This window comes from Cucurbitaria berberidis, assembly GCF_010015615.1.
Source record: "Cucurbitaria berberidis CBS 394.84 unplaced genomic scaffold K460scaffold_2, whole genome shotgun sequence".
NCBI classification, from domain to species: domain Eukaryota; kingdom Fungi; phylum Ascomycota; class Dothideomycetes; order Pleosporales; family Cucurbitariaceae; genus Cucurbitaria; species Cucurbitaria berberidis.
In genome coordinates, this window is record NW_024468936.1 from 5,471,135 (window position 1) to 5,495,735 (window position 24,601).

Below are 24,601 nucleotides of genomic sequence, written 5' to 3' on the forward strand. Positions count from 1 at the left end.
CGACAGTAAGGCGTCTATTGCGCTGTGTTTTCCCGGGGTAAGAGTCGGATTCGCCATTGGCGGGGTTTGGGCCTCGGTCAGCATCAGCATCAGCGTCATGGTTCTTAAAGACATCGACAAAGAGATCGCGGTCGCATCGTCATCGGGTAAAGAGCGAGGCGCGTCCACGGCAGACAAGTCTCCTAGAATCGAAGACATCGATACAGAAGATGACGACCAAACATCACTTTCCTCAGGGTCAACGGACTCTATTCATCCCGTAGCAGACGCTCGTCCATCTATCAACCGTACGTGGAGCCTCAATACTGGACACTCGTGGCTGGGCAATAAAGAGCTTGCAGCTATCACGACAGTTACTACGAATGCGACACATGATCCTAGGTTCGAAATCGACTTCGACGATGATGGAGAGAACCCCCAGGATTGGTCCATGGTGAAGAAATCCCTGATCATCTTTTTCATGTCTTATTCTACATTGGTGGTGGTCATGTACTCGACAAGCTACACAAGTGGTATTCCTGGTATGATGCGGACATTTGGTATTGAGTCGAGAACGCTCATCGTCCTGGGAATTACGACGTATCTCACTGGCATTGCTCTCGGGTCGTTACTCCTAGCTCCTTTGTCTGAGATGTACGGCCGAAGACCGGTATATCTTATTGCCATCTTTGCCTTCACGGTCCTGGTTATACCATGTGCCCTATCGAACAACCTCCCGCAGATCCTCGTTACGCGTTTCTTTGGTGCTATCGCTGGTTCGGCCATGATAGCCAATGCTCCTGGAACCGTTTCCGACATTGTGAATGAACACTATCGGGCCCTAGCCTTTTCAATATGGAGCATTGGGCCAATGAACGGCCCTGTCGTAGGACCTCTTGTGGGGGGCTTTGTTTATGAATATATGGGCTGGCGGTGGACGAATTGGGTTGTAATGATCGGCGCAGGAACAGCTTGGCTTATGATCTTTTGTATATCCTCCTAGGGCATCATAATTATGCATTAGCTAACACATCATTAGTCATAAAGGAGACATACGCTCCAGCCCTCCTCCGCGCCAAAGCGACCAAAAAACGCAAAGAAACCAATGATCCACGCTGGCACTGTCGCTACGACGACAAGAAAGAATTCTGGCCTCTCCTTCGCGAAAACCTCTACCGCCCTCTCTACATGTCCGTGAAAGAGCCCATCTGCATATTCTGGAATGTCTACATCGCCCTCATCTACAGCGTTCTCTATCTTTGCTTCGTAAGCTACCCCATCGTCTTCGGCGAGCTGCGTGGCTGGTCGCCAGGTTTCATAGGACTGGGATACATGGGAATTGGGATTGGTGGCATGACGACCATTCTGAGCGAACCTCTGATACGACGCATGATCAATGCGCATAAGAAAGATCCTGAGACGGGCAAACCTTATCCTGAGGCGATGGTTAGTGTCGTCTGCATCGCTGCCCTACTTGTGCCTATCGGAGAGCTAATCTTTGCCTGGACCGGCGCATCCCTGAATGTACACTGGATCGTTCCCCTCATCGCTGGTATCCCCTTCGGCGCTGGCAATTGCGGTGTTTTTATCTACGCCTCGAACTATCTCGTTCACTCTTACGGTATTTACGCTGCCTCTGCACTCGCTGGTAACACAGTGTTGCGGAGCATCATGGGCGGAGCTCTACCTCTCGCTGGACCGAAGATGTATGCGTCCCTTGGCCCACGGTGGTCTGCAACAATGCTCGCGCTCATCGAATTCGCTATGATTCCTATTCCGGTCGTCTTCTACCTCTACGGACACAAGATTCGTCAGGAATCGGATCTTATCAGACACATGCGTGAGGATAGGGAGAAGCTTGAAGGTCGCAAGAAGAGAGCGGCCGAAAGGGTAGATAAGTCGAAGGGTACGGAGGGGCGGAGCCCACATGTACATGAGAAGAAGGCATTGGAGGTCTGATGAAGAAAAGCACATGGGCTGTTTAGAGAGGTCTACAAAAATGGCATTGGGCTAAATAACAGAGCTTGCCTTACTTGTATAACTAGGCTTGTCACATTGGGTATCAAATATCGAGTATCTCAAAGCCAGATTCCACACTAACTATACTCCACCCCTCCGAAGCAGCATCAGACATGAGCTCCCATGCCTCGCTGTGCTTACTCTCCTCCCCCTCTGATGCCTCTATTATCTCGACCATCCTTCTCTCATGCTCATCATGCATCAAAACAGCCCACAGTGGTCCCTTCACCCACTCTATTAAACTACATGTATGCACCTCCTCTGGACCTTTCTCGTCCTTTGCAAACTCTGCGCAAGAGCAAGGCCAGTACATGCTGCCGTTGCCTACACAACAGCAAGTACAAGGGAACGAGCACCCACCGCAGGAATCCGCATAGCCAAGCTCCCAGCAACCGGACTGGTTGCGGTGCCATTGCCACTCGTACACCCCAAACCATTGAAATCCGCTGATGCGTGGAATCGGCGGCTTCATGAAGCGGCGGCGACGGAGAAAGTATTCGTTTGGTGTGAGGATCTCTTTGAGAAGGTTGTGGGCGTGGATATCCAAGGGTGTTATTGGGAGTGTGGTGTTAGGTATAGGGGAGGTAGAAACAATTGTAGAGTTGGCGTGTTCCTCGTCATCTTTGCGAGATGCGGGGACCGTAGTAGTAGTGCGAGTGCACTGTGCCTTTCGTATTCGATCTTCTTTGACAGACCGCATCTCGCCAATCCTCTTCCTGCCCCATGCACCAAAGTCCTCTCCGCTCATCATCCACCCATCCATCTCAACTCCGGCTCGTCCCTCGAAGATCTCGGCGTATTTTCCGAAGCGCTGGTACGCGACAACTTCGTCCATAAACTTTAAATCGTCCTTAAAGTCACTCTCCGCGCCCCATAGCTCCTCCCACGGCCGGTTCTGGGTGTGGTGCTTCGATTCTTCGCGTTGAAAGAGACTCGTCCAGTACTTTGTAGGTCGATAGTCTTCGCCGCGGTGGCCTCGTTTACGAGAGATCTGTTCTGGGTATTTCTTTAAGCGGCGGTGGGCGTAAGAGGCGGCGCGTAGGTCGGAGAAAGGGTGGGAAGAGGTACGACCTGCGGCGTTCATAAGGGACTCGGATGCCATCGTTGAAGGGGTTGATTTCTGTATTGGTATGTCTGCCTTAAGTGCCTGCAAGTTGGGAGGGTGTAGTACACTCAGTTAAGAAGACTACTAGATGTCGCGCAAGGACAGTAAGGGTTTGGTTTGGAGATGTTGGGAAACCTAGCTGCTGGTGAGTGACTAAATGGTGAGCAGACATCAAACGGTACTCTTATGAGGTCAGCAAGACTGTAGACATGGACTCTACTGCGTCCATCACAGTCATGATAGAGAATAGCCCCGCCCTTACGAAGATTGCAGGGCGGGTGGCTGAGCGAAAGGGCGCAAGATGGCTAGGTAGCCTGTATGATAGAAGGCACTTAACGTGGAAGGTGTGCGCGAAACGGCTATCCAAATCGTACGCGTAATGGCTGTGCAGGCATGTCAAGAGGCGGTGCAATCGTGGCTTGAGCACGCGACGCGACTGCCAAGAATCAGCATCTTCGCGCGGCCGCAGCAGCAATCTATCAAAAAGATCGTGTCAAGTGTGAAGATGGGTATGGGACATCTCTAATTACATCGCGGGCATTTTACTAAGGTAGCGCGTTTGCATGAGAATGTTGCATAAGAGGAAATTGGGAATTGTGGTCATTTCACAAAGCTGCTCAGCCTTGGTTTCTCCTTTCTTTGCTATCTGCATCTACGGCCATAATAATAATAAAGAAAGATAGTCATGAGCTGGCACATCCTTAACGGCGCACCTGAGACAATTTCAACGTTTTGCAGAAAGCCTCGGTACCTTGCAAAGTCTAATTTTGAACTCATACTAAGAATAGCATGCTATTGTGCCTCTGAATTCCCAGCCATCAAAAGTATAGTCGGTGAGCTTGTCCCTACCAACATCGCTTCTACACTACCCATTGCACGTCATCAACAAGCGAACCCCGTTTAGACACAATTCACTTTCTGCAGCTAAGCGAACCGATAACACATTTGTACTAGGGTACTGCGTAGACATATGGAGAATGTTTTGAATTGGTAGTCCATTGCTACTTGAGTGGACTCCATACGCCTTGTCCAGTCTACACCAGATGCGAGAAATTCAAAGAAGACAAAGCAAGTAAATGGTCGTATCGTTGAAAGTAGGTCAAATCAATCAGCAAGCCTTGTGTGATCAGCATTCCGAGATTCGCAAAGGCAATAATGTGGCGACTCACCTGTAGCTCACTAACGTGTCGACGCGGTGATTACTTGTGCTGAAGCTCCTCAGCTGGACCTTCTCGCCGTTCTTGATTTCTTTGGCATCACTGTCACCCCATTCAAGCGGCACATCGGAGTCGGCATCTGCATAGACCAGCACGTTGAACGTACAGTTGCCGTCTAACATGGGTAGGAAAGTAACGGATGCTGTGATTTGGCGGAAAATGGACTGGATCTCAGCTTGGATTTCTGCTTCGGTCTTCTCTTCTGGTGTCTCGTTTGCTCTGTGGACTCATCGTCAGCAACCACAACCTTATCCGAAGGCTTTCCACACTTACTCTGGGGCGGTGTTTTCTTGGTCTGTTGTCTTTTTCGACGTCTTTGTTTTCGAACTCTTCCCGAAGATTTGGACCTGTGTTGCGTCAGAAGCGAATGTTTACGATGTCTTATTGACTCACGTCGAATTGCCATCGCTCCACGTGCTCGCCAGTTTCCTTGCTGGTGACGACGACGACTAGTTTTGAGATCTTGCCGCCGTACATCCACTCCTTCAGTTGAGACATGATCTTCTTGATGTATGCCTTGACCTGATCGTCGGCCGTGACTATGTATGTTAGTTCAGACGTCAGCGATAGCGAGGATGTACACACCCATCATAGTCAGCCCATACTTCTTGACTCTTCACTTGGTTAGTGGCTGTTATCGTGTTGATGTTGAGATAGACACTTACGCGGTAAAGTCTTCAGCTGGGTATACACCTCGCTGGAATCTGCTCATTGTCAGTGATGCATCGACCTCCAATACAAGCGTGCTTACAGAATAGTATTTATCGAGTACTCGAACTGGTCAAGATAAGTATGTGCTTCGTCATTTGTCGTGATTCTAGAGTGCTACTTACAAACTCATTGACAACCTTCGATGAGCCTTTTAGCGCGAGTTTGTGCACCTTGGAGGAATCGCCCTTGGACGACTTTGATTTTGATGAACTCTTTGGTTGAGACATGCTCGCTGTATAGTAGTGTGGTTGATAGAAGGCTTTGTTTACCGTGTTTGTTGATGGGGTAACTGTGGTGGGCGAGACCTATGGTGGAGTACTTGGGAGATAGCTAGATAGTAAGAAACGAGGATATTAGCACAATGCAACAACTTTTGTGCCACTCGATCGCAGGCCTTGTATAGTGCACGCAGCGTGGGGAATGGAATGGAGAGAGGGTTCGTGGTGGGTCTAGTGTCGGTGCAGCTGCAGGAACTGCCGATGGCCGATTAGATAAGATGAGACTCAGAAAAAGTCGCTGAGCACGCATCCAGTACCATCAGCAGCCACTCCTCCCTCGATCCCATGCCCACTCATGCGATCATGCGTCCGGACCGCGAGCAGCCTTCTGCAGGGCTGGCGGACGCGCTCTGCTCGCCCCAATGGCTTCCCTGGGGCCCTTTGCAGCCTTGAACGCCTGCCATCACTCGCCAGGAGCTATGCGCAACCTTTCCGCCCCCAGTCGGAGCTGGAGAAACGCATCGCTGATATCCCCATCGAACGGTACCGCAATTTCTGCATCGTAGCCCACGTCGATCATGGCAAGTCGACTTTGTCTGATCGCCTGTTGGAGCTTACAGGCACCATCCAGCCAGGCGGAAACAAGCAGATCCTCGACAAGCTGGACGTCGAGCGAGAGCGCGGCATTACTGTCAAGGCGCAGACATGCACCATGATATACAACCACAATGGCCAAGACTATCTGCTGCATCTGGTCGACACGCCCGGCCATGTCGACTTCCGTGCCGAGGTGTCGAGGAGTTACGCCAGCTGCGGCGGCGCACTGCTTCTGGTGGATGCCAGTCAGGGCGTGCAGGCGCAGACCGTTGCCAACTTCTACCTCGCCTTCTCGCAGGGCTTGACGCTCGTCCCCGTGCTGAACAAGGTTGACCTCCCTCACGCAGACCCGCCCCGTGTTCTCGAGCAAATGCGAGAGACATTCGAGCTGGACCCGGAAGCCGCGGTTCTCGTCTCTGCGAAGACGGGCTTGAATGTTCCAGCGCTCCTCCCCACCGTCATCGAGAAGATACCTGCTCCCGTGGGCGACCTTAGCAAGCCTCTTCGTATGCTACTCGTCGACTCGTGGTACGATGTATACAAGGGTGTCATACTGCTGGTGCGTATATTTGATGGGCAGGTGCGGCCTGGAGACACCATTCGTTCTTTTGCCACTGGAATCAAGTACATTGTGGGCGAGGTGGGCATCATGTATCCCGACCAGACACCGCAGACTGCGCTGAAAGCCGGCCAAGTGGGCTACATCCACTTCAATCCAGGCATGAAGCGATCACAAGAGGCCAAGGTTGGCGACACATACACTACAATTGGATCTGAAAAACTGGTAGAGCCATACCCTGGCTTTGAGGAACCCAAGAGCATGGTCTTTGTGGCTGCCTTTCCCACAGATCAGGACAACCACGAACATCTAGAGGACAGCATCGAGCAGATCATTTTAAATGATCGCAGTGTTACCCTGCAAAAGGAATCGTCAGATGCATTGGGTGCTGGTTGGCGCTTGGGATTCCTAGGCACCCTTCATTGCTCCGTCTTTGAAGACCGCCTGCGTCAAGAGCATGGAGCCAACATCATCATCACGCCTCCCTCCGTACCCTTCAAAGTCATGTGGAGAGACGGCACTGAATCCATCGTCACTAACCCCAACGAGTTCCCCGATCAAGATCAAGCCCATTTCAGGGTTCAAGAAGTCCATGAACCTTATGTATTGGTGACTGTCACCTTGCCAGACGAGTATCTCGGTGAAGTCATTAAGCTATGCGAGTCCAATCGTGGCGAGCAAAAGGAGCTCACCTTCTTCACTGCTACGCAGGTCATTCTCAAATACGACTTGCCGCTATCGCATCTCGTGGACGATTTCTTTGGTAAGCTCAAAGGTGCTACCAAAGGTTACGCGTCTCTCGACTACGAAGACGCAGGCTTTCGCAAGTCTTCCATCGTCAAGCTCAACCTCCTTGTCAACGGGCAAGCCGTCGATGCCGTATCACGGGTGATGCATACATCGCAGATCGAAAAGGTCGGCCGTCAATGGGTCGAGAAGTTCAAAGAGCACGTTGAGCGTCAAATGTTTGAGGTTGTGATTCAAGCAGCATGTGGAAAACGCATAATCTCAAGAGCCACCATCAAGCCGTACCGTAAGGACGTCCTAGCAAAGCTCCATGCGAGTGATCTATCACGCAGGAGGAAACTACTAGAGAAGCAGAAGGAGGGACGGAAGAAGCTCCGGGCTGTCGGCAGCGTTGTGATAGAGCAGGAAGCTTTCCAAAAGTTCCTGGCCAAGTAGTAAATTTGATACCCAATATCTCCTCTCATCGACTACCCTATGCAACACAAAACATACTATTCGATTGTTTCCACAGGTCACCGATTGTTCGGACTTCGAAGCCGGTATCTACAAATGTGGCTTACTCGGGCAGCAGATGAAACACGTAGCCGAGACGCATTAACACACCGTCTTCCATCGGAGTAGTTCCCCTAGCCCGTAGTGTTCGCGATCGATGAATGTTAGGAGATGCTCTGATCGGCGCTAAGATCAATGACATCAGCACATCAACGTTCGCCCACTCGGCTCCATCTCAAGCCCGCGTACCTGACAGCTAACGACGTAGTCAAATCCTAAATCTCTCGCTAATCTGCCTTTAGTATGGCCATGCATATTCGTTCAAGGTTGTCGCGGACGAGACAACTGGGTCTAACTGCTAGATCTGCCATGACGTTAGGGTGATGAGAAAACGTTGGGACTGAAGCTGAACTCGTGGGGCTCCTTAACGGTGCGACGGCTCGATTGTCTAAACTTGAGTGCGAAGCTTCTCGCAACATCCGGCATCGATACATTAGAACCTGTCTCGAGACTTCTGTGTTGAGAAGTGCGATGACAAGGTTTCTTGGTCTTAGAGGGGCGCGGTTGACGAGTGCTATTAGTAGTGTCTGCGGGCTATCCTTCCTGTAAGATATCCTTCACCGAGAAACTGTATGGGACATAGATGCTGATATGACGCTGATGCTTCGGCTTCGCGCAAGGTGTCATGGGCGGTCTGTTGACCGTCCCTGCATTTCTTGAGTGGTTTCCACAAGTCGATATTATCAGCAACTCTTCGTTCCATAACGCATGGGTCACAGGTGCGTAACCAAGACGCGCACTAGGACTGCTCACTTTCAGCGGTGCTATGCGTTACGAGAACAAGACGCTGACCTACTCAGGTCTTACGGTCGGAGTATGGCATGTAGGCTGTATTGTCTCTGCCCTTCTCACTATCTTTATCGGTGACGCCCTGGGACGTCGGCGTACGCTTATTCTCGGGCTCACATTCTGGGTGATCGGTGAGATTATTCAAGCATCGTCGTACAGTTTTGCGCAGTTTCTCGCGGGACGCGCGATAGCTGGTTTTGGTAAACTCACAATTTCTTTACCCTTTGCCAAATTGGTTTCAGAGGACCAGGGGACTGATAGAGTAGTACAGGCAACGGCTTCACCACTTCCACCACGCCTGCCTACCAAGCAGAATGCGTGAAATCCCACCGCAAGGGCACGATTCTTATGATCAGCGCTGGAGCCTTCGTCTCCTTCGGTCTAGCCCTCTCATACTGGCTGGTCTTCGGCTTCGCATACATCAGCAACTCCTCCGCAGCATGGCGCGTCCCCATCGCGTTCCAAATCATATTCGCGTTACCAGCCATCGTCATGCTGTTTTTCCTCCCAGAATCACCACGTTGGCTGATACTAACGGGAAGGGAGGAAGAGGCGCTCATAGTCCTCGCAGCGCTGAACGATGCAGATACCAGTGACTTCGAGATCAGAGACGAGTTCCTGCAGATCAAGGACGCTATTTTGATCATGGCGCAAGGCTCTACAACAAGCATGTTTTCTAATAAAGAGCGACGGAGTTTCCACCGCATAGTCCTTGCATACTTCGTTCAAGTCTTCCAACAGGGCACCGGTATTAACCTCGTCCTTCAGTACCTCTCCTGGATTCTTCTAACTCAAATGTCATACACTGGATGGGTATCACGGCTTCTCGCCAGCTGCTCCGCCACCGCATACTTCCTAGCCTCATTTATCACAGTTGTCGGAATCGATCGCTTCTGGGGTAGGCGTTCGCTAATGTTGTTTGGGGCTGCGGGGATGTCAGGGTGCATGGTGTTGCTTACGCTGTTGCAGTACATGTGGCTCGAGGTCAACATTGAGGCAGCAAGAATTGCTGGCACGGTGTTTTTGTTCGGCTTCTCTGTGTTCTTTGCCATCGGATGGCAAGGCATGGCATGGCTGTACCAGGTCGAAATCGTCCCATTGAGGATTCGCGGGCCGGCAAATGGATTGAGTACTAGTGCGAACTGGACTTTGAACTTCCTGTAAGTCCCCTTTCTTCCACGCGAACGAAATTGTGCGCAGTTCGGGTAAATGTTTACTAACAGTTGACAGCATTGTTTTCATTACCCCTATAGCCTTCCAACGCATCTCATACCGCACATGGATCATCTTCGCCGCCACAAACTTCGCTATCATCCCACTTGTGTATTACTTCTACCCCGAGACCGCCTTCCGCTCCCTCGAAGAAGTGGACGTTATCTTTCAGCTAGCGAACGACGCTCCTGGCAATCCCTGGCTGAATGCAGTCAGGTTCAGTAAGAGCGAACCCTTATGGTTTGGCCAAAGGGGCGAGAAAGGCTTCAATTACGGAGATTCAAGCTGGCATAAGAGGCTGGTCGATAGCGTTATCAGCAGTGGTAGTGGTAGTGGAAATGGTAGTGGCAGTGCAAATGAGAAGTATCATGGCAAGGATGGGTTATCTGACAGTACATCACCCGGCGCAGGGTCGAGTGATTGGAATTCTGGAAACCAAACAACGCCACCTCGACGCCCAGCATCAGAGTCCCCTATTGATCCTATGCTGAGTACTTCGCCTCCTCTGTCTCCAGCGATGACAGTCACTACAACGATCCGAAGCGACAGGGAGAAACGCCCCAATAAGCTACGGAAGAAGAATAGCAGCAGAGCAGTCCAAAACTCAGTAAGCAGCGAACATTCAATAATCGGAACCAGAAGACTATCCGATCCCCTGGCGCCTACCCACCAAAGGACACGCAGTGATAGCGAAAGCTCGATACATTCTGTGCAGCCGGAGTGGTGGACAGAAACCCTCGCTCCGGCACCACTGTCAATTCGTTCCAGAACGCCGTCAGAGTCTCGTCCCCGCAGTCGCCCTAGTGCTTCAGACATACAACAGAGCTTCATTGACTATGCTTCCATTTATAGCCATAGTAACACCAACATCTTCGATCCTCGGATGGACTTTGCAGATCCTTATCTAGACAGTTCCAATTATCACGCGCAATCTGTCAATCATCGGGACGATACCCAGAGTATCATCAGCCTTTCTGAACGCTTGAGAGAGGGTATCGTACGGACGAGTAGTGATCGCGAGACTTATTTCCCAGATGGGCTAGCTGACGGGGTCAGAGAGGGAAGAGCCAGGCCTACGAGTCAGGGGAGTGTGGGTAGGCTTGCTGCTCGCAAGGCTGGACGAGCATACTAAGTGAACAACTGGATATGAGTGCGGCGTTTGGGTGTAGGCATGCCGTTATCATATGTCAGTCAGCGGGTCCACGTCGTTTCTCACTTTTTTCTTAGCTTCCACTGTCCTCTTTTGAACGCTTAATGAAGTCCCTCACATTTACCGCTTTTCATTTCGTCGGTGTCTCACATGCAGATCAATCTTTCTAACCAGCACTGTATTAAGGGTCTACGAAATTCAAACACAGCCGTCATTCTATGATAGCTCAAATCTCACGCCACACATCCAGCACCATTGTGCAAAATTTAAATCACGCCGTCAATCAGGTTCTTTACACATGATATATCACGCCAGTTTTGCATGAGGGAAGGCAATTTAATGCCTACCTATCAGTCCCTGGGCTGACCGGACCCCTAGAGGCTTGGTAGGTCACGCGTTCACTACCTGTGTTCCATCAACTCTAACCTAAGCGCTTGCCGACATCACCCTCTTTAGTTGCACAGCGCACAGACCTCCAAAAGTAGTTTCTTGGAAATTATAAACTGTGTGCAGGATGCGGTGTCTCCCAATGTCAAGACCTCAGCAGTTAGCTCCTAGGCTAACGTAGCTACTAAATATCTCGACAAGCAACATAGACTACGCGGCTTCAAGGCACAACTTTCCAGCGTTCGATTCCCTTCGTTCAGTGTTCCAAGAATTAGCCTGCGTCATCAACTGCGCCCAAATACAAGTAAATTCACCAGCGTACACGGAACTCAACGGCTTGTGTCACAGCAGCTGAGTGATACCATCCCCAAGCATACTACGCCTTGATGCAACATCGTCGTTCTACCAACCAAATTACTGAAAATTAGGAGCTTATCGCGTGTCCCAGCGAAAAAGAAGCGGTGAGGATCGACCTATCTGTGAATTGCGTTGCTATCATTTCCTGGTCTCCGGGTCAGTGCCCTGTCCACAAGCTGGACACGAACCCATTGTTCGGAAGGGGCCCTTCAGAAGGATACGTAGTTTCGGGAACGACACTTGTGCTCACATATAGCAGTTGTCGGCTTTGCACAGGGTCCATGGTGAATTGGGTCCACATGCTTCACGCCAAAAGTCGGAACTAGCTGTAGGCAGTGTCCCAGGCATCGACACACTAATCGCGTCACACATTATCAGTAACATGCTTATCCCTATTATTTGAAACGAGCACCAGGTCAGGTTCTCGTTACCAGGCCACCCCTTGCACTACAGCTCTGTGTGAGCTAGCAATCATACATGTACACGTGGTTCGAGTATCTAAACAGATGTTCTTATGTGTATATACAGACACTAATTGGTAATCAAGTTTTCCGCGGCCTCTCCAATCCTTCAGTTTAGGGTATGGTGTCTTGCGTAAAGCTTTCAGGCACATCTCATTAGAATTACACGGCACGTTTCCTCGTGTGCGACAGTGATACGTAGAACTGAGCGCACCATTGGGTACTCATAGGCTAGTAGCCATGTGCCCTTCTTTATCTGTGCTATGAGACAAAATTTTAGCCGTTGTACACTCTAGCGACCTGAGATCTGGTTTCCAGTAGATAGAAAAGTCATTGCACGTACAGCAAATGCTCACACCGATACTACCCTGGAACTGCCTTTATCTGCTTGCGACCCAACATCATCTATATAAAAGCATCCCTCTCCTTTTGTTAGATTTGTAACGAGTCCCCGACATAAATACTTCCTGTCGTCGTTTCTTTACTTCCGCTGCATACCTTCCAATAGCTGCGTCCTTTGCAACAAGGCACAATGTCAAAGACCTTACAAAGCCGCCCAACAGCCAATACGTCGGTTCTGATACCTCCACCATGCTTTCAGAAACATCCAAGGGCTCTGATTATTGAAAACTGTAAAGAATGCGGCGGTCACCCGTAAGTATGAGGAGTTATTTTCAGCTACTGGTTTCAGATATAATGAGTTATCATACCGGATGACCATGATTGTTATACATGTCTAGTTTGCATTGTCCTGCACCCCTCTGACTTTCACTATACTCCTCTATGCCCCGGGATAATGGTGATGCGAAGCTAACCTTTCTATAGGCCAGGATGTGCAGCCTGTATCAGGAACGGATACTCTGCGAATCCATGCACTCTTTGCAACGAATACCGAAACCAAATCACTGCGCTTGGGGGACGATGGGGATAGCATAAGTCTTTCAACAAGGATTTTTGATACCGTTGTGGTGTCTGTTTGCCGCTCACCATATCATGGAAACAGCGAAAATACTTGGGATAACAAGTTATGAATCAAATTGATAGAGAATAACGGATTGGGATTTTCACACTCGCGCTTCCAGAAGCCTCGTTCAATTCGTTATCGTCTCTGTTAGCTATCTTAGACCACCAATACTTGCTCACACTTCCATGCTCTCACATGAATTGCCCTGATTATGGGACGTCCTTTGCCCTCCACTCGGTTGCCTACACCCTTTCAGAGACATCACATCCTTTCTTCATTGTCCTGTCTCTTCTTTGTTGATGTCAAAATATAAATTACGCATGACACGTGCACCGCGCAAACGCAAAATACAAGTCTACCTATTATATTAGGTATTTACTATCCTCCTATCTATCGAGAGAACTGTACTACTCAAAGTTATTGAATGTCCTGCCACGTTGTCTTGTGCTCGTGAACCTTATGCCAACGCCAGAGTACCGTGCCAGATCTGCAGTGGGAGAGTCGAGTGGTTTGAGTTGAATGTTTACTTCGCCTTCCTTATGAATAACAGCGCGTCTTCTCACAATTAGGTCATCGCTGCGTATAGGTCTCAAATAAAGACACACTGTATACACCACGTTCAACCACATAGCCAAAACCGAAGGCGCTTACTCCTTCACCTGCTTCTAACAGGGCATCTTTTTCTCTTTGGTGGGTTCAAAGCGTCGATTGGCGAGCAATCCAGTTTTCTTTTAGCCCTAGAAGAAGTGGCTCTGAGTTCATTCCCTTGTACATGTATGAAGGCCGGTTTCTTCAGTTTCTTTGTGAGAGTGAACTGCATCTCGTTGCAAACTGCCTGCCTTTTTCTATTGTCTTCTGCATATCCATGAATATCGCCCACCTTCTTCAGTGATTTTGCATCGTTTGTACACTCTTGCGTGGACGAATTCCTCATGGCATAGAATAGCCTCCAGAGAGCCGAGGAGTCAAGGTTGGGGTGGTCTTGGACGAAGGCTTCATATTCACCGTCCTCTTGAGTTCTCCACCGGGAGGCATACAGGATTGCTATCCATTTACAGAGCCGAGAATGTGTCGGTAGATGCTTGAAGGCCAGAACAGTAGTTTCAATACCAGGTAAGCTTTCAAAGTAGTAGCAGCTTATTCTCTGGAACTCTAATAGCACTGCATCCCGTAGTTTCTCTATTTCCTTGGGGGCGAGTATGTAGAGCGTGGTAAGAGTTTTGTATTGGTGCTCAAGTGCAACATTGTCCCCCTCAGAAGGGCTGACGACTTTGCTCGCGCGCAATTTTCTATACAGGCTGAGAGTCTCTTCCATGTCAGTTTTGCTGAGATCGAGACCAATGGATAGGGCCCTCTTCATGATAGGATCAGCCGTCAGGCTGTTGGTGACTTGAAGATCCAAGGATCCGCTTTCTCGGCTTTCTTCTGACTCTGGAGGTATCTCATCTTGCCGACCACTAGTATCGACGTCCCCGATGTGCGAACCCAAATCGTTGAGGCTTACGTTAGAAGCCAGATTAGACTCCTGTGTATTGTCGGTTGGATCAATCTTATCCCCAGTCAGGCTCGATGTAGGTCGATCTTCAGCGGCGGCAGAAGTATCACAAGCTGTGCCCCGTAGACGACAATTTTGACAGGCATGTCCATGGGGCCCAATGTGGGATAGGTCTTCAAGTTGTTGGTGATAGACCTTACACTCATAGCCCTCCGCTATGCACTGGCTGCATCCGGGTCCGTCGACGGTTTTTCCATACCGACCCTGGATTGCTCGTGCATGGGCAATGTCTAGCTTTCGAGATTCCGGGAGAGTGTCCCAGATTTCGCCTAATGGAAAGTTGAAGCCAAATTCATGGTCGGTAGGCGGGTGTGTGGCATACTGGACAAGATCTGCAAGTTTCTTGATGGGGCCTTGTGTGAACTCAGTAGATGTCCATGCATACTTGGGCTTCTCTGTGGCTGCCGCCTTCTGGTCCTCCTCTTGCTCCATCTCATCAACCTCCTGGTCCTCCTCATGTTCCACCTTAGAACAGTCGCGCGTGACGATTACTCCTGGGAACTGGATACGTAGCTGTTCTTCGCAAGCCGGGCTGACTGCTTCTCTACTGGCAGTAAAAATAATATCCTTTACGTATGATGGAACGAGTTCTTCTCGTATCGCATGCCGGGATATTGGCTTCTTGTCATCATTGTCCGCGGTATTGTTGTCCTCAAGGGTACTCTGAGTGTCCAAAATGGAGTCGCTATCCTTTAATTGAACGCTCTCGTTGCCAGCATCTGGCTGTTCTTCAAGAATGCTCAGGGTATCCAAAATCGAATCGCCGTCGTTGAGTTGAAAATCTCCATTGCCACCTTCGGATTGTTCTTCGGGTTCTAGACCCCTCAACACCTTCTCGAGATACAAAGTTCCGTAATGCGCAAATTGCGAGACCATCCGGGTAGCTTCAATATCATAGCTGCCAAGATAGCGACTCCCAGCATATAGAGAGAGCTCCAGTGTCAGTTGCCTAGACATCATCAGCTAGTTTCTAGAAGTCAGAAAGCATAACCCACAGCCTAGGGTCTGAAGCATCAGCTTCGGATCGCCGAATCTTTTGGATCAGCTCGCGTTCTTCCTCTGACAAAGCAAATTGGGCTATCGTCTCTTCATCCGCCATTGTAAGCGTCGCCCACTCTCGGTCGCAGCGCAATGCCGCTTTTCGCTACAATTGGCAGATCTTCGATGGACTTGAGTTGAGAGTGGTTATGGACTGCGTTGCCATGAGGTTACCGTTCTGGAAGCGGGATTGCTGTAGGTGAGGTGAAGTAAGCAAACCGACGGCTATCCCGATGCACACTCATGCCCGGACCAATCAATCATTAGTCAGAGGCTGAGGAACAATGCTTGGAAGTATTGATATATCCAATGAGAGGCCTGCGTTTGAGTGAAATCAAGTTTAGCGCGCAACCTCCCCTTTAGCGTGCCTTGCTTCTGGCCACGGTAACCACGCCTCCGATTGCACCGTCATAATCTCTTCTCACTCACTACTCAACCACAGCCATATTGTACGCGTTTTATCCCGCTGGATCTTCAATTAAGTGTCGCGAAATCGAAGTAAAGAACAAAGACAGATAGTTGTAGTGGCATTGATAAACCCAGGTGTCGGGCAGAGCCCGAAGTTGTACCCAAGCCTGCAGCCGATCATCTCCCCACCAACGTTCTGCGGTGTGACCATTGGGACGACCCTCGACGGCAAACGTTACACCCGCCCTCGTAAACTCAGGTACCTAGGAAAACTTCATAAGCAGAAGAGATACAAGAGCAGGAAAAAGAGAGAGAAGAAAGGACCGATATACCGCGAATATATACGAAGAGTTGAAGTATTTACAAACGTATTCTCACAACCAAACACTTGTCACCAACCACCGCTGTGGTCTTTTCCGACATTCATGAGAGTACCTGCGCTACTCTAATCCAGCTTAGCCACTGCATGTACCAGCCTTCTTTGGCTCGCAGCCACCCGCGCAGCCAGTGTACATCTGACACTTGACCTTCGCATCTGCGCAGACGTTCTTCAGTGTAGCTGTATCGCCGTAGTTGGAGTTGATCCCAGCGAGCTCTCCACCTTTCACGGCAGTAACACCCTCAATGTAGACGTTACGCTTGCACTGCTTAGAGCACTGTTGTACAGGTCAGTTGTCACCCTCCCCAATTAGTATATATACGGGATACTCACATTTCCACAAGAACGGTACAGTTTTCCGTAGTCGTTGACATAGAAGTTGATGATGTTAACGGTCCCGCAACCGTTATGTTGCACAACCTTGTCAGACGCGTGGTAGGCACCACCACCAATGATCCAACTCTGGGTGCCGGGCTTATCTTCTTTAATGGAGATAGCATCCTCGCAGACTTGCTCGAACCAGACGAATTCAAGCACACAATTTCCTTGGCAGTGGACCCCCTCGGCCTGGTTCTTGCCGATAATCACGTTGCGGAGGGTGGCACCCTCATGTAGTAAGAAGACAGCGTCAGCAGCGCCTATAAACTGGTCAGTGTGGCACTGAATCGAAAGATTTACCAGTGATATATCAACATACCGCCTTCAGTTTGGCCAGAGCAAGCGCCATTACCACGGTCGTACCTATACCAGCCACCGTCGAAGACCTTGCCAGCAGGGACCTCAATGACCTTGCTGTTGGTTTTAGTATCAACAGCTTTAGGGACACCACCCGTATATCCGTTGCAGGCAAGAGCAGCGGGCAGGAGAGCCGAGACGGCTAGGATAACCCCAGCGAGCTTCATGATGGGTTTGGATTGGGGCTTGTTGGTGGTAGTCGAGATGCAAGCGTCTGATTATGAACTGGATACGTCGTGAGAAGAACGGAAAGGGGGCTTTGAAGGTTTAGAAGTCAAATTGCTCCAGGCTGATGAACGACCGTTTATTTCGCGACAGCCCGACCCTTCTTATACATTCTCTCCTAAGCTACTCTGATCTTTCCTGCCTTATCGTCGCCAAACATCTGACATCCAAGCAACTACAATCAGCCATCTCATCTTACCAGTTCAGCACCACCTTCACTACCGTACCCACTTCTTATTCGCGGAACTCCTCAATGACTTCTAGTTCTCTTGGCAGGCACCTCCCCTCAACCCAATAGCATTGCCAAGCACCCGTTGTGCACCACGTGGGATGGAGCAGGTTGCTTGTTCCCCTGCGGATGTGGTAGCCGTGAAACGCTTAGCTTTTGCCCCCTGTTCATTAATCGGACCGTTTGGGATGGGGTAGGGCTTAGCGCCTGCGACATGTTCTAATATGTGCCTCGGAAAATTAATCCACCATTCATTATTTCTCCGGTGATTACATTATTACACAGCTTTGCAGCTGTGATATGGGCAGCATGGAGGATGTTAGACGGCCGCGTTCCTCTCTGATAGCGCGCGAAGCGACGAGGAAGTGACCACCATGCGCTGAGTTACAACTCTTGCAAATGAAAGCCGAGCTTGCCTAGTTCTAACGGAAGTGGGTGATAATTGGAAATAACTTGCGACCAAGAGCTAATAGCCAAGTAGTACTACATTGCTAAAGCCTGTTATAGCGGAAGCATTAATAGGCATAATGCTTGTATCGGCCTCGTGAGAACACGAACTGTCTGCAACCCGGACTCTTGGTCTGCGATTAGCACACTTAGATTAGCAAGTGCTACAAAAGCTACACGGGGAGAATGAACACATTCGGGGCCGTCACGCCTAACGAACCGATTTTTTCTGCAGGTGCCTTCAAGCAAGAATTTGACTAGCAATGACTGAAGATGAACGCGTACCAACGCCGACGCAGATGACGATCGGAAAAGCTGGAACTGAATTCAGATTGAGGAAGTCTGCTGAATATTTCTTGATTTCTTTAACGCTAGATCAGTCCGACCTAGGTAGATTCACTAGGGTAGGTAGGATCAGAGCTCGACCCGATAAGGAAGGCATTAAGAGACTAGCTCAAACCTTGTGTCTAAGTAGGTCGCCAACCATGCATCACCTATATGCTGATTACTTCTCCTCTAGCTGTACATCTGTACCCCTGCTCCCGCGGTTCTCAGGATTCTACGCAGTCAGCTTTCGACTTTACTACATCGTAACCGAGCATGATAACCGAAGTCGACCTCTCAATGGTGGACGTGATTTATCCTTCGCGTGGAGTAAATATCAACATGCAGTTACAGATGCTAGCAATGCAGGAAGCCTCATACCCCAGATCTTCGAAAGAGGCGAACGATATACGCGAAGCTACAAGTAGTGTACACCGAATCCCATGGAGCATTTCGATGAACTGAATATTCCACAAATCAGTAGCTAGAGCTCAAACACTTCTAACAACCAATCAAGGGGTCATGTATCACTAGTCTACCCTCAGAGCTGTCCAGCAAGTTTTACAATCGACAGACGCATGTAATCTCGACGCATTACTCGGGGTACCCAAAACTCCCTTAAACCGACCCCGATATCTCTTCATTCCATTCTCCCGAAACACTGAAATGCAAGTCGTAGCCCGCTATGTTGAGATGCAAAGTCTTGCAAAAGAAATCTACAAATACCGCGTCAAGGCAAGCAATGAGACAGAGCTCCATTCCCTCTGCGAGCTGCTCTTAGCCGAGATGCTGGCTTTTTAACGCCTACCAGTTCTCCATGCCTAGAGACCCCGCTGCAGTACAGAAGCAATGTTCGAAAGCTCCGTCTTAGGTCTAAGGGACTACCTACTGAAGACATACATGCATACTTACCCTATGTAGAGTTCGCTGAGCAAAGTGCGTCGATAGCACACCCGCTTGTTCCCAGAAGCTCTTCCAAAGACCAGGCCCTTCGGAGGGCCACCGAAATATCACACTACGAAAGCAACCAAATGGACCCAAAAATATGCTGAATCGAATTCGCTCAGAATGGTAGCGGCTTCAAGATAGATATAACTGAGCAGTCAAATGCAGGAACTTAGTTTGAACTAAAGGAGAAACTTTCACATTAACCGCAGGTTCGAAAGGGGTTCTAGCTTCATGTCTTGTTGGTTTGCTATACTGAAGAATTATCGTAGGTCTTCTTTCAGTCTTTTGAGTCAATACATGTAAAACTACCAACGTCGTGTACCATATAGAGTCGATTCATACAACCGGCTCAATACAAAAATGCTCTTTAGCTTTTGGAAGTGCTATCCATCTTCAACGAAGCAAACGCACATATGTGTACAGTTCAGCCCACGTTGTCGGCGCTTCACCACACCGCTTCGCGTCGACCTACCATGACGTACACAATCCGCTTTCACCTCACATATGGACTGCGAATTGAGAACATGGGAAAGCTTCGTTCCACTGTCGCTTCTCAGTTTAAGCACCTACACCTACTCATCAACTTCGACCACAAACCAATCTCAACGCAATGACAGCACCGTCGGCGCAATTTGTTCGGCAACTAGCCACTCACTCACCTTCGTCTACCATGGAACCGCCCGCCCCTCTGACTACTCAAACCGCTACCACTGACGCCGCGACTACTTTCATCAATACCCACACAGCCTTCGAAGGTCACATTCCGCTGCTTGAGGAATGCCCTATATGCCTAGACAACTACTCCACGGAACCATGTGTTCGAATCATCGGGATTGAAGGCTGCACTCACCTTGTCGGGCTGAGCTGTCTGCAAGAGATTTTGCGTGACCATCCCGAAAAAGAGAAGAGGTGCCCGCTCTGCCGAGCCATGTGGATCGCTGCATCTGGTACCCCAGCGCGTAGGACAGTGCGGCGCGTATCCATGCCTCGCCGCATGACTGGCACGTTCTCCGGCCTCAATGGTTTTGGGGAGAACATTGCGGGCCAGGCTGGCGCAGGTATTGAGGGGCAGTCTGCCAATACGACTGCGAATGGGAACATGCCCACAGGCAACCTACCGGGCTTTGTACCTTTGATCGCGCGCAATCAGCGCAATACCACGATGCAGAATCCGATCCTCTTAGACTCCGACTCCGACTCCGACTCCGACTTGGGTAGCTACGAGGCCCAGCTGGAGAATTTTGAGCAGTTGACGCGCGACATAGAGAACATCCGCACACGTGCCCGCAATACACAGCTCTCACGTAGCCATCGTCGCCGGGAACCTAACAGCCGTCAACGAAGTAACATCATCATTGCAAATCAGACTACCAACGCCAGCACCGATAGCCCAAGTGCCGCCGCAGGAGGTAACCCGTCTAGTGGTGCAGGAGCCTTCAACTTCCTCAACCGCAATCTACACCGCTTCCGGCCTACTACAAACGATTCCATGACCGCAACCCATAGTCGCAATCGTCCGCGTGCTAGCAACTCACCTCTCCCACAACAGGACCAAGAACAAAGCGTCGTCATGATGCAATTCGGTCCGTATAGCAGCCATACTGCCTCACCAAACCCAGCCCCCACAATCATGGACGTGGACCAAGTCATCGAAGAACCCCATATTCAGGCCCAGTCTGCCCGCGACACTATGCGTACGCGTGAACTAGACCAGCGAGGGACTTGCCTTGACGACCGTGAGACGAGGCTGAATCAGAGGGTGAACGCCTTATTGCAGCGGGAGCTAGCGTTGAGGGACAGGGAGCACCGGGCAAGGCAGTTGGTGAATGTGGTAACAGCGCAGCGGGATGAGATGCAAAACTTGCTGAGGAGGCAGATGGAGGATCTTGAGAGGGTTATGCAATGAGTTGTTTGTAAGTGAGAGGAGGCATGGGGGTAGAGGCGAGATACTGCATCATCGCTCTATCATTCAATAGGGATGATCCAAAGATCATGTGCTAGGCTGAGTTTCGCAAGGATACAATGGTGGGGATACCTTGGCTCATGGCAGATATCCGTCACGATGGTTGTCTGACGTCCCATACTAGCGGTACGATCACTTGCCATGCATATGAGCTCGGTCGAGCTCGGCAGGCTGCATTTGGTATTTGGCGTTCCGATTTCGGCAATCCTTTGCTATCTAGGGTTTGGTAGTGCGGTAGTTATTCCGGGTAGAAGTGCGGGAGGAACTCCATCCTCTGCCAACCCCGTATATCCAGTTCAACACGCAATATGTCTCTCGTTCGTGGCATGGATTTGATCTGGACATGGTGCATCGACGTCCAAAACGCTAGAAGCGTAGATCGGGACCTCCGATAAGGCTACTGCAGTAGGTTCTCTTAGCGAATACCTAGCTAGGTACGGCGTGCGCGATGATCCCTGCCTAAATGGCGATGCCGAACCGTCGGCGCAGCACTCTGCAGAACAGTAAAGAGAGCCCTCTAATTGAAACGGTGAACACATGAGAACTATTGCCAGCTAAGGGAGTGCTTTGTATTGTACTAGCAAAGCCCGCGGGATTGAACGATTGAAATCTGGTGGTGTTGTCGTAAGGAGGACTTGGCAATGTTGTCCTATCGGTAGTCATTTTCCTATAGTTCATCAACGCGCTTCATAGACATGCAAAACTATGCCTTTGAATCCTAGGCACTACTGTAGCTCCGCAGTGATGGTACGATTCCAAGCTGGCCATGCACTTAACGCCCTCATCTAGACTACTCGCTAGTCTGAAGTGAGCCAGTTCCCGTAAATAGTTCATATTTGCGCAATAGCGTTGTGAGGGGTCGTTGGTAGAGTCTAGAGGGTGCTTCAGAAGCTCATGATACCGAAGATATGGCCGAGCCAGAACGTTGTTCCTTGATAGGCTACCAAGTATGAAGAAGATACATATGCACATGAAGCGAAGACAGACTGGGTGGAGAAGAGAAGACTGCAAATAAGAAACAATAGTAGAAAATATTAGAAAAAAATAAACGAAAACAATGTAGCGTAAGCGACTGATGAACTCAAACCAGGATATCGGGAATCCCATGCTTTTACCATGCCGTTTTCTTATGCTCCACCGCTTCATAGTACCCAAATTGGAGTGCTAGCGTACAGCTAACCCAAATGACCAACGCCAACGCTAATTGAAACTATCGCCCGAAACTCGCTAGGGGCTATCAAAAGGTGTATGTATCTGAACAATGTGACCAGCACAAAATGGACGATGCGGACGCGCCGAAACAACGCGCCGAAAGAATATGGGGAAAGTGATGCGAACCGAGGTGTTCCAGAAAAGGTATGTATAGGCATTGTAGAAGGAAGAAGGGCCGATAAGTAATTGAAGTTGGTGAAAGGTCGTAGCAGTCGATAGTGAAGCGTAATGCGTAGTTGAACCGGTATAGAGGGCGTGGGCGGCAAGAAGAATCAATGGCGCGTATCAAAGGGTATCGTGGTAAAATATGCGACTGAGATCGATCGAAGGAGAGGCGTACTCTGAGTGAAGGGAAACGCAGCCGACGTGCCCGTTGGGATGATGTTCCTATGACCTCGACATGAGCACCTGCTGGATCTGTGCCAGCGATGGGTCCTCGTTGAGCCATTTGCCCTGCGCAGTATCCTGGGCGCGTAGCGTGTTTTCAACATAGGCATCTGAGGTGGCGAGGAGTTCCTATAGTCAGGCAATCAGCGAAATTCTACCATTAAGGTCTTTATCTACCAGCAAGATAGCGGTGGGAACAGGGCAGGTAAAGGTAATGGTCAAACGTACACTCCTTAGTATAGCATCAATCTGCTGTAGCGCACTGAGATGACTCGCATTTGGCTTCTGACCGCGCAAAATGCTGTTCCGGCTATTCATCCACCGTAGTCCAGCGTGGGCTCGTAGATAAGCTCTCTGACACTGGAAGCGTCGTACAGCAGCGTCTGTGATGATACTGTTCTGACGTCAGCAATCTTCTTCTAAGACTTCCACTTCGAGATCTCATCTCATCACTAGCGTACATCCAAGAATTTTGGGTGTCGAATAGTGGAGATGCTAAGAGGAAATAACTTACGCCCTCAACTGCTGTCTCTCGCGCTCTGGTTCCCCTGTGGCTCCGCCGCTGTTGCTAGAGAAGGGCGTCTGGAGGATGGTCTGGGCTTCGGCTGTGCACTGTCGGAGCAGAGAGTAGCCTTCAAGGTAGTACTCTTCCGCTGTAGGCGTGGCGCGTAGCTGGACAAGGTAGTGTTGGAGGTTGCGGAAGTCGGACATGATCTCCGCTACCCTCATAGCTCGTGCATCATTGACTAGAGATCCAGTGTCAGTATTCCATCTTGAATTTGCTGAGTATAATAGTGATATGATGATATGAGTGTGAGTGTGATGGAAGTCGGGTGGGTAGCCTTACGACCGTCGGACATGGTGGCGGATAGTGAATGTATGTTAAAGCCGACTGGCGACGAATTGGGAGATAGCTGTTGAGAGGTGTGAATAGAAGTAAGACTTGCTGCTGTAGAGGAGTTATGAGGCGGCGTGGCGAGTGTTAAATAGAGTTGTAAACAGGTGTTCATGATGAAGGAGTAGTAGCAGGAGCATTCTCTCTGCAAGGCTCGATGGAGTAGCCAGGGCTGCTCCCGCCGCTACGTCGCCGCAAAGTTCCACATTTGGACCATGAGTAGCGTCCAGCTGGCCGAGCTGGCTCCGCTGGGTCCATTCAGCGTCGGTTGAAGCCAAAGAGGGCTTGAGTATGGAGGTGTAAGAGTAGCATTGCCAACTGCAAAGTGAGTGAGGAAGAAAAAGCACCACGCAAGGGCCGTACAGGCATCGCACCTATTTTTTTGGACCCGTACCATGACAGCTGGAGTGGGCATGTTGGACACTGCTGGGCTGGGCGTCTCAGCAGCCTCTAAAGCGCCACATGGACTAAAGAGGATAAGCGTTGTAGCCATATCGGGTAAGGCCGCAAACCAAGCCCTGGAGCTGTTGTACATCAGCCGCAGTACGAGATGTCATTGGCCGAGGCTTATAATTAGCGGTGCGGCTTTCGCGTGCTCGTCGCTGAGTGAACCTGAAGATGACGAGACGGATGGATACTCTGAGTAGAAGCCACAAGCCTCTACGACCCTCGGCTGCAGAAGCGGTGTCAGCCACGCGACGGCTGTGCTGGAGACTCCGACCACTAGGAGCCAGTAACATGACGTCGATGATCTATGCCACAATCTGTTCCTGAGGACTTGCGGGTCGTTGCAGCTGAGGTGGCATTGAGAATAGTTACCGTTGAGCTATGG

At 50.1% G+C, this 24,601-nt stretch overlaps 9 protein-coding genes across 9 annotated transcripts; 4 read left to right on the forward strand and 5 right to left on the reverse strand.

Annotated features, from left to right (window-relative positions):
• Positions 1 to 97: 97 nt before the first annotated feature.
• K460DRAFT_279335 (MFS general substrate transporter) lies at positions 98 to 1,938 on the forward strand (the record flags this gene model as incomplete). Its single annotated transcript, XM_040928323.1, has 2 exons — positions 98 to 968; positions 1,019 to 1,938. The coding sequence occupies 2 exons, from the start codon at positions 98 to 100 to the stop codon at positions 1,936 to 1,938; spliced, it is 1,791 nt and encodes a 596-aa protein (XP_040791524.1).
• A 51-nt stretch (positions 1,939 to 1,989) lies between these two features.
• Positions 1,990 to 3,444, reverse strand: K460DRAFT_83420 (uncharacterized protein). Its single transcript, XM_040938731.1, has one exon. It carries the CDS (start codon positions 3,098 to 3,100, stop codon positions 2,042 to 2,044), a length of 1,059 nt encoding a protein of 352 aa, XP_040791525.1. The 5' UTR covers positions 3,101 to 3,444; the 3' UTR covers positions 1,990 to 2,041.
• Positions 3,445 to 3,797: 353 nt separating this feature from the next.
• K460DRAFT_304631 (mitotic spindle checkpoint component mad2) lies at positions 3,798 to 5,447 on the reverse strand. The gene is made up of 8 exons (XM_040929983.1): positions 5,154 to 5,447; positions 5,072 to 5,097; positions 4,986 to 5,024; positions 4,906 to 4,934; positions 4,714 to 4,859; positions 4,594 to 4,667; positions 4,273 to 4,539; positions 3,798 to 4,220 (listed from the first exon to the last, which is right to left on the reverse strand). Exons 1-8 carry the CDS (start codon positions 5,256 to 5,258, stop codon positions 4,208 to 4,210), a joined length of 699 nt encoding a protein of 232 aa, XP_040791526.1. The 5' UTR covers positions 5,259 to 5,447; the 3' UTR covers positions 3,798 to 4,207.
• A 130-nt stretch (positions 5,448 to 5,577) lies between these two features.
• K460DRAFT_304633 (translation factor GUF1, mitochondrial) lies at positions 5,578 to 7,630 on the forward strand. Its single transcript, XM_040929984.1, has one exon. The coding sequence runs from the start codon at positions 5,605 to 5,607 to the stop codon at positions 7,585 to 7,587; it is 1,983 nt and encodes a 660-aa protein (XP_040791527.1). The 5' UTR covers positions 5,578 to 5,604; the 3' UTR covers positions 7,588 to 7,630.
• Positions 7,631 to 8,305: 675 nt separating this feature from the next.
• K460DRAFT_259426 (uncharacterized protein) lies at positions 8,306 to 10,486 on the forward strand (the record flags this gene model as incomplete). Its single annotated transcript, XM_040927452.1, has 4 exons — positions 8,306 to 8,423; positions 8,505 to 8,693; positions 8,765 to 9,653; positions 9,724 to 10,486. Coding segments are annotated over 4 exons (1,959 nt in total), but the record flags the coding sequence as incomplete, so codon positions are not given.
• A 2,775-nt stretch (positions 10,487 to 13,261) lies between these two features.
• K460DRAFT_393914 (uncharacterized protein) lies at positions 13,262 to 15,813 on the reverse strand. Its single transcript, XM_040935959.1, has 2 exons — positions 15,575 to 15,813; positions 13,262 to 15,528 (listed from the first exon to the last, which is right to left on the reverse strand). Exons 1-2 carry the CDS (start codon positions 15,676 to 15,678, stop codon positions 13,680 to 13,682), a joined length of 1,953 nt encoding a protein of 650 aa, XP_040791529.1. The 5' UTR covers positions 15,679 to 15,813; the 3' UTR covers positions 13,262 to 13,679.
• A 667-nt stretch (positions 15,814 to 16,480) lies between these two features.
• Positions 16,481 to 17,306, reverse strand: K460DRAFT_375716 (polysaccharide lyase family 3 protein; the record flags this gene model as incomplete). The annotated part of the gene is made up of 3 exons (XM_040934796.1): positions 16,481 to 16,681; positions 16,738 to 17,042; positions 17,102 to 17,306. 3 exons carry the CDS (start codon positions 17,304 to 17,306, stop codon positions 16,481 to 16,483), a joined length of 711 nt encoding a protein of 236 aa, XP_040791530.1.
• A 2,166-nt stretch (positions 17,307 to 19,472) lies between these two features.
• K460DRAFT_364894 (uncharacterized protein) lies at positions 19,473 to 21,405 on the forward strand. The gene has a single exon (XM_040933081.1). The coding sequence runs from the start codon at positions 19,923 to 19,925 to the stop codon at positions 21,216 to 21,218; it is 1,296 nt and encodes a 431-aa protein (XP_040791531.1). The 5' UTR covers positions 19,473 to 19,922; the 3' UTR covers positions 21,219 to 21,405.
• Positions 21,406 to 22,874: 1,469 nt separating this feature from the next.
• Positions 22,875 to 23,734, reverse strand: K460DRAFT_375717 (uncharacterized protein; the record flags this gene model as incomplete). Its single annotated transcript, XM_040934797.1, has 4 exons — positions 22,875 to 23,003; positions 23,103 to 23,268; positions 23,389 to 23,620; positions 23,722 to 23,734. 4 exons carry the CDS (start codon positions 23,732 to 23,734, stop codon positions 22,875 to 22,877), a joined length of 540 nt encoding a protein of 179 aa, XP_040791532.1.
• Positions 23,735 to 24,601: the final 867 nt, after the last annotated feature.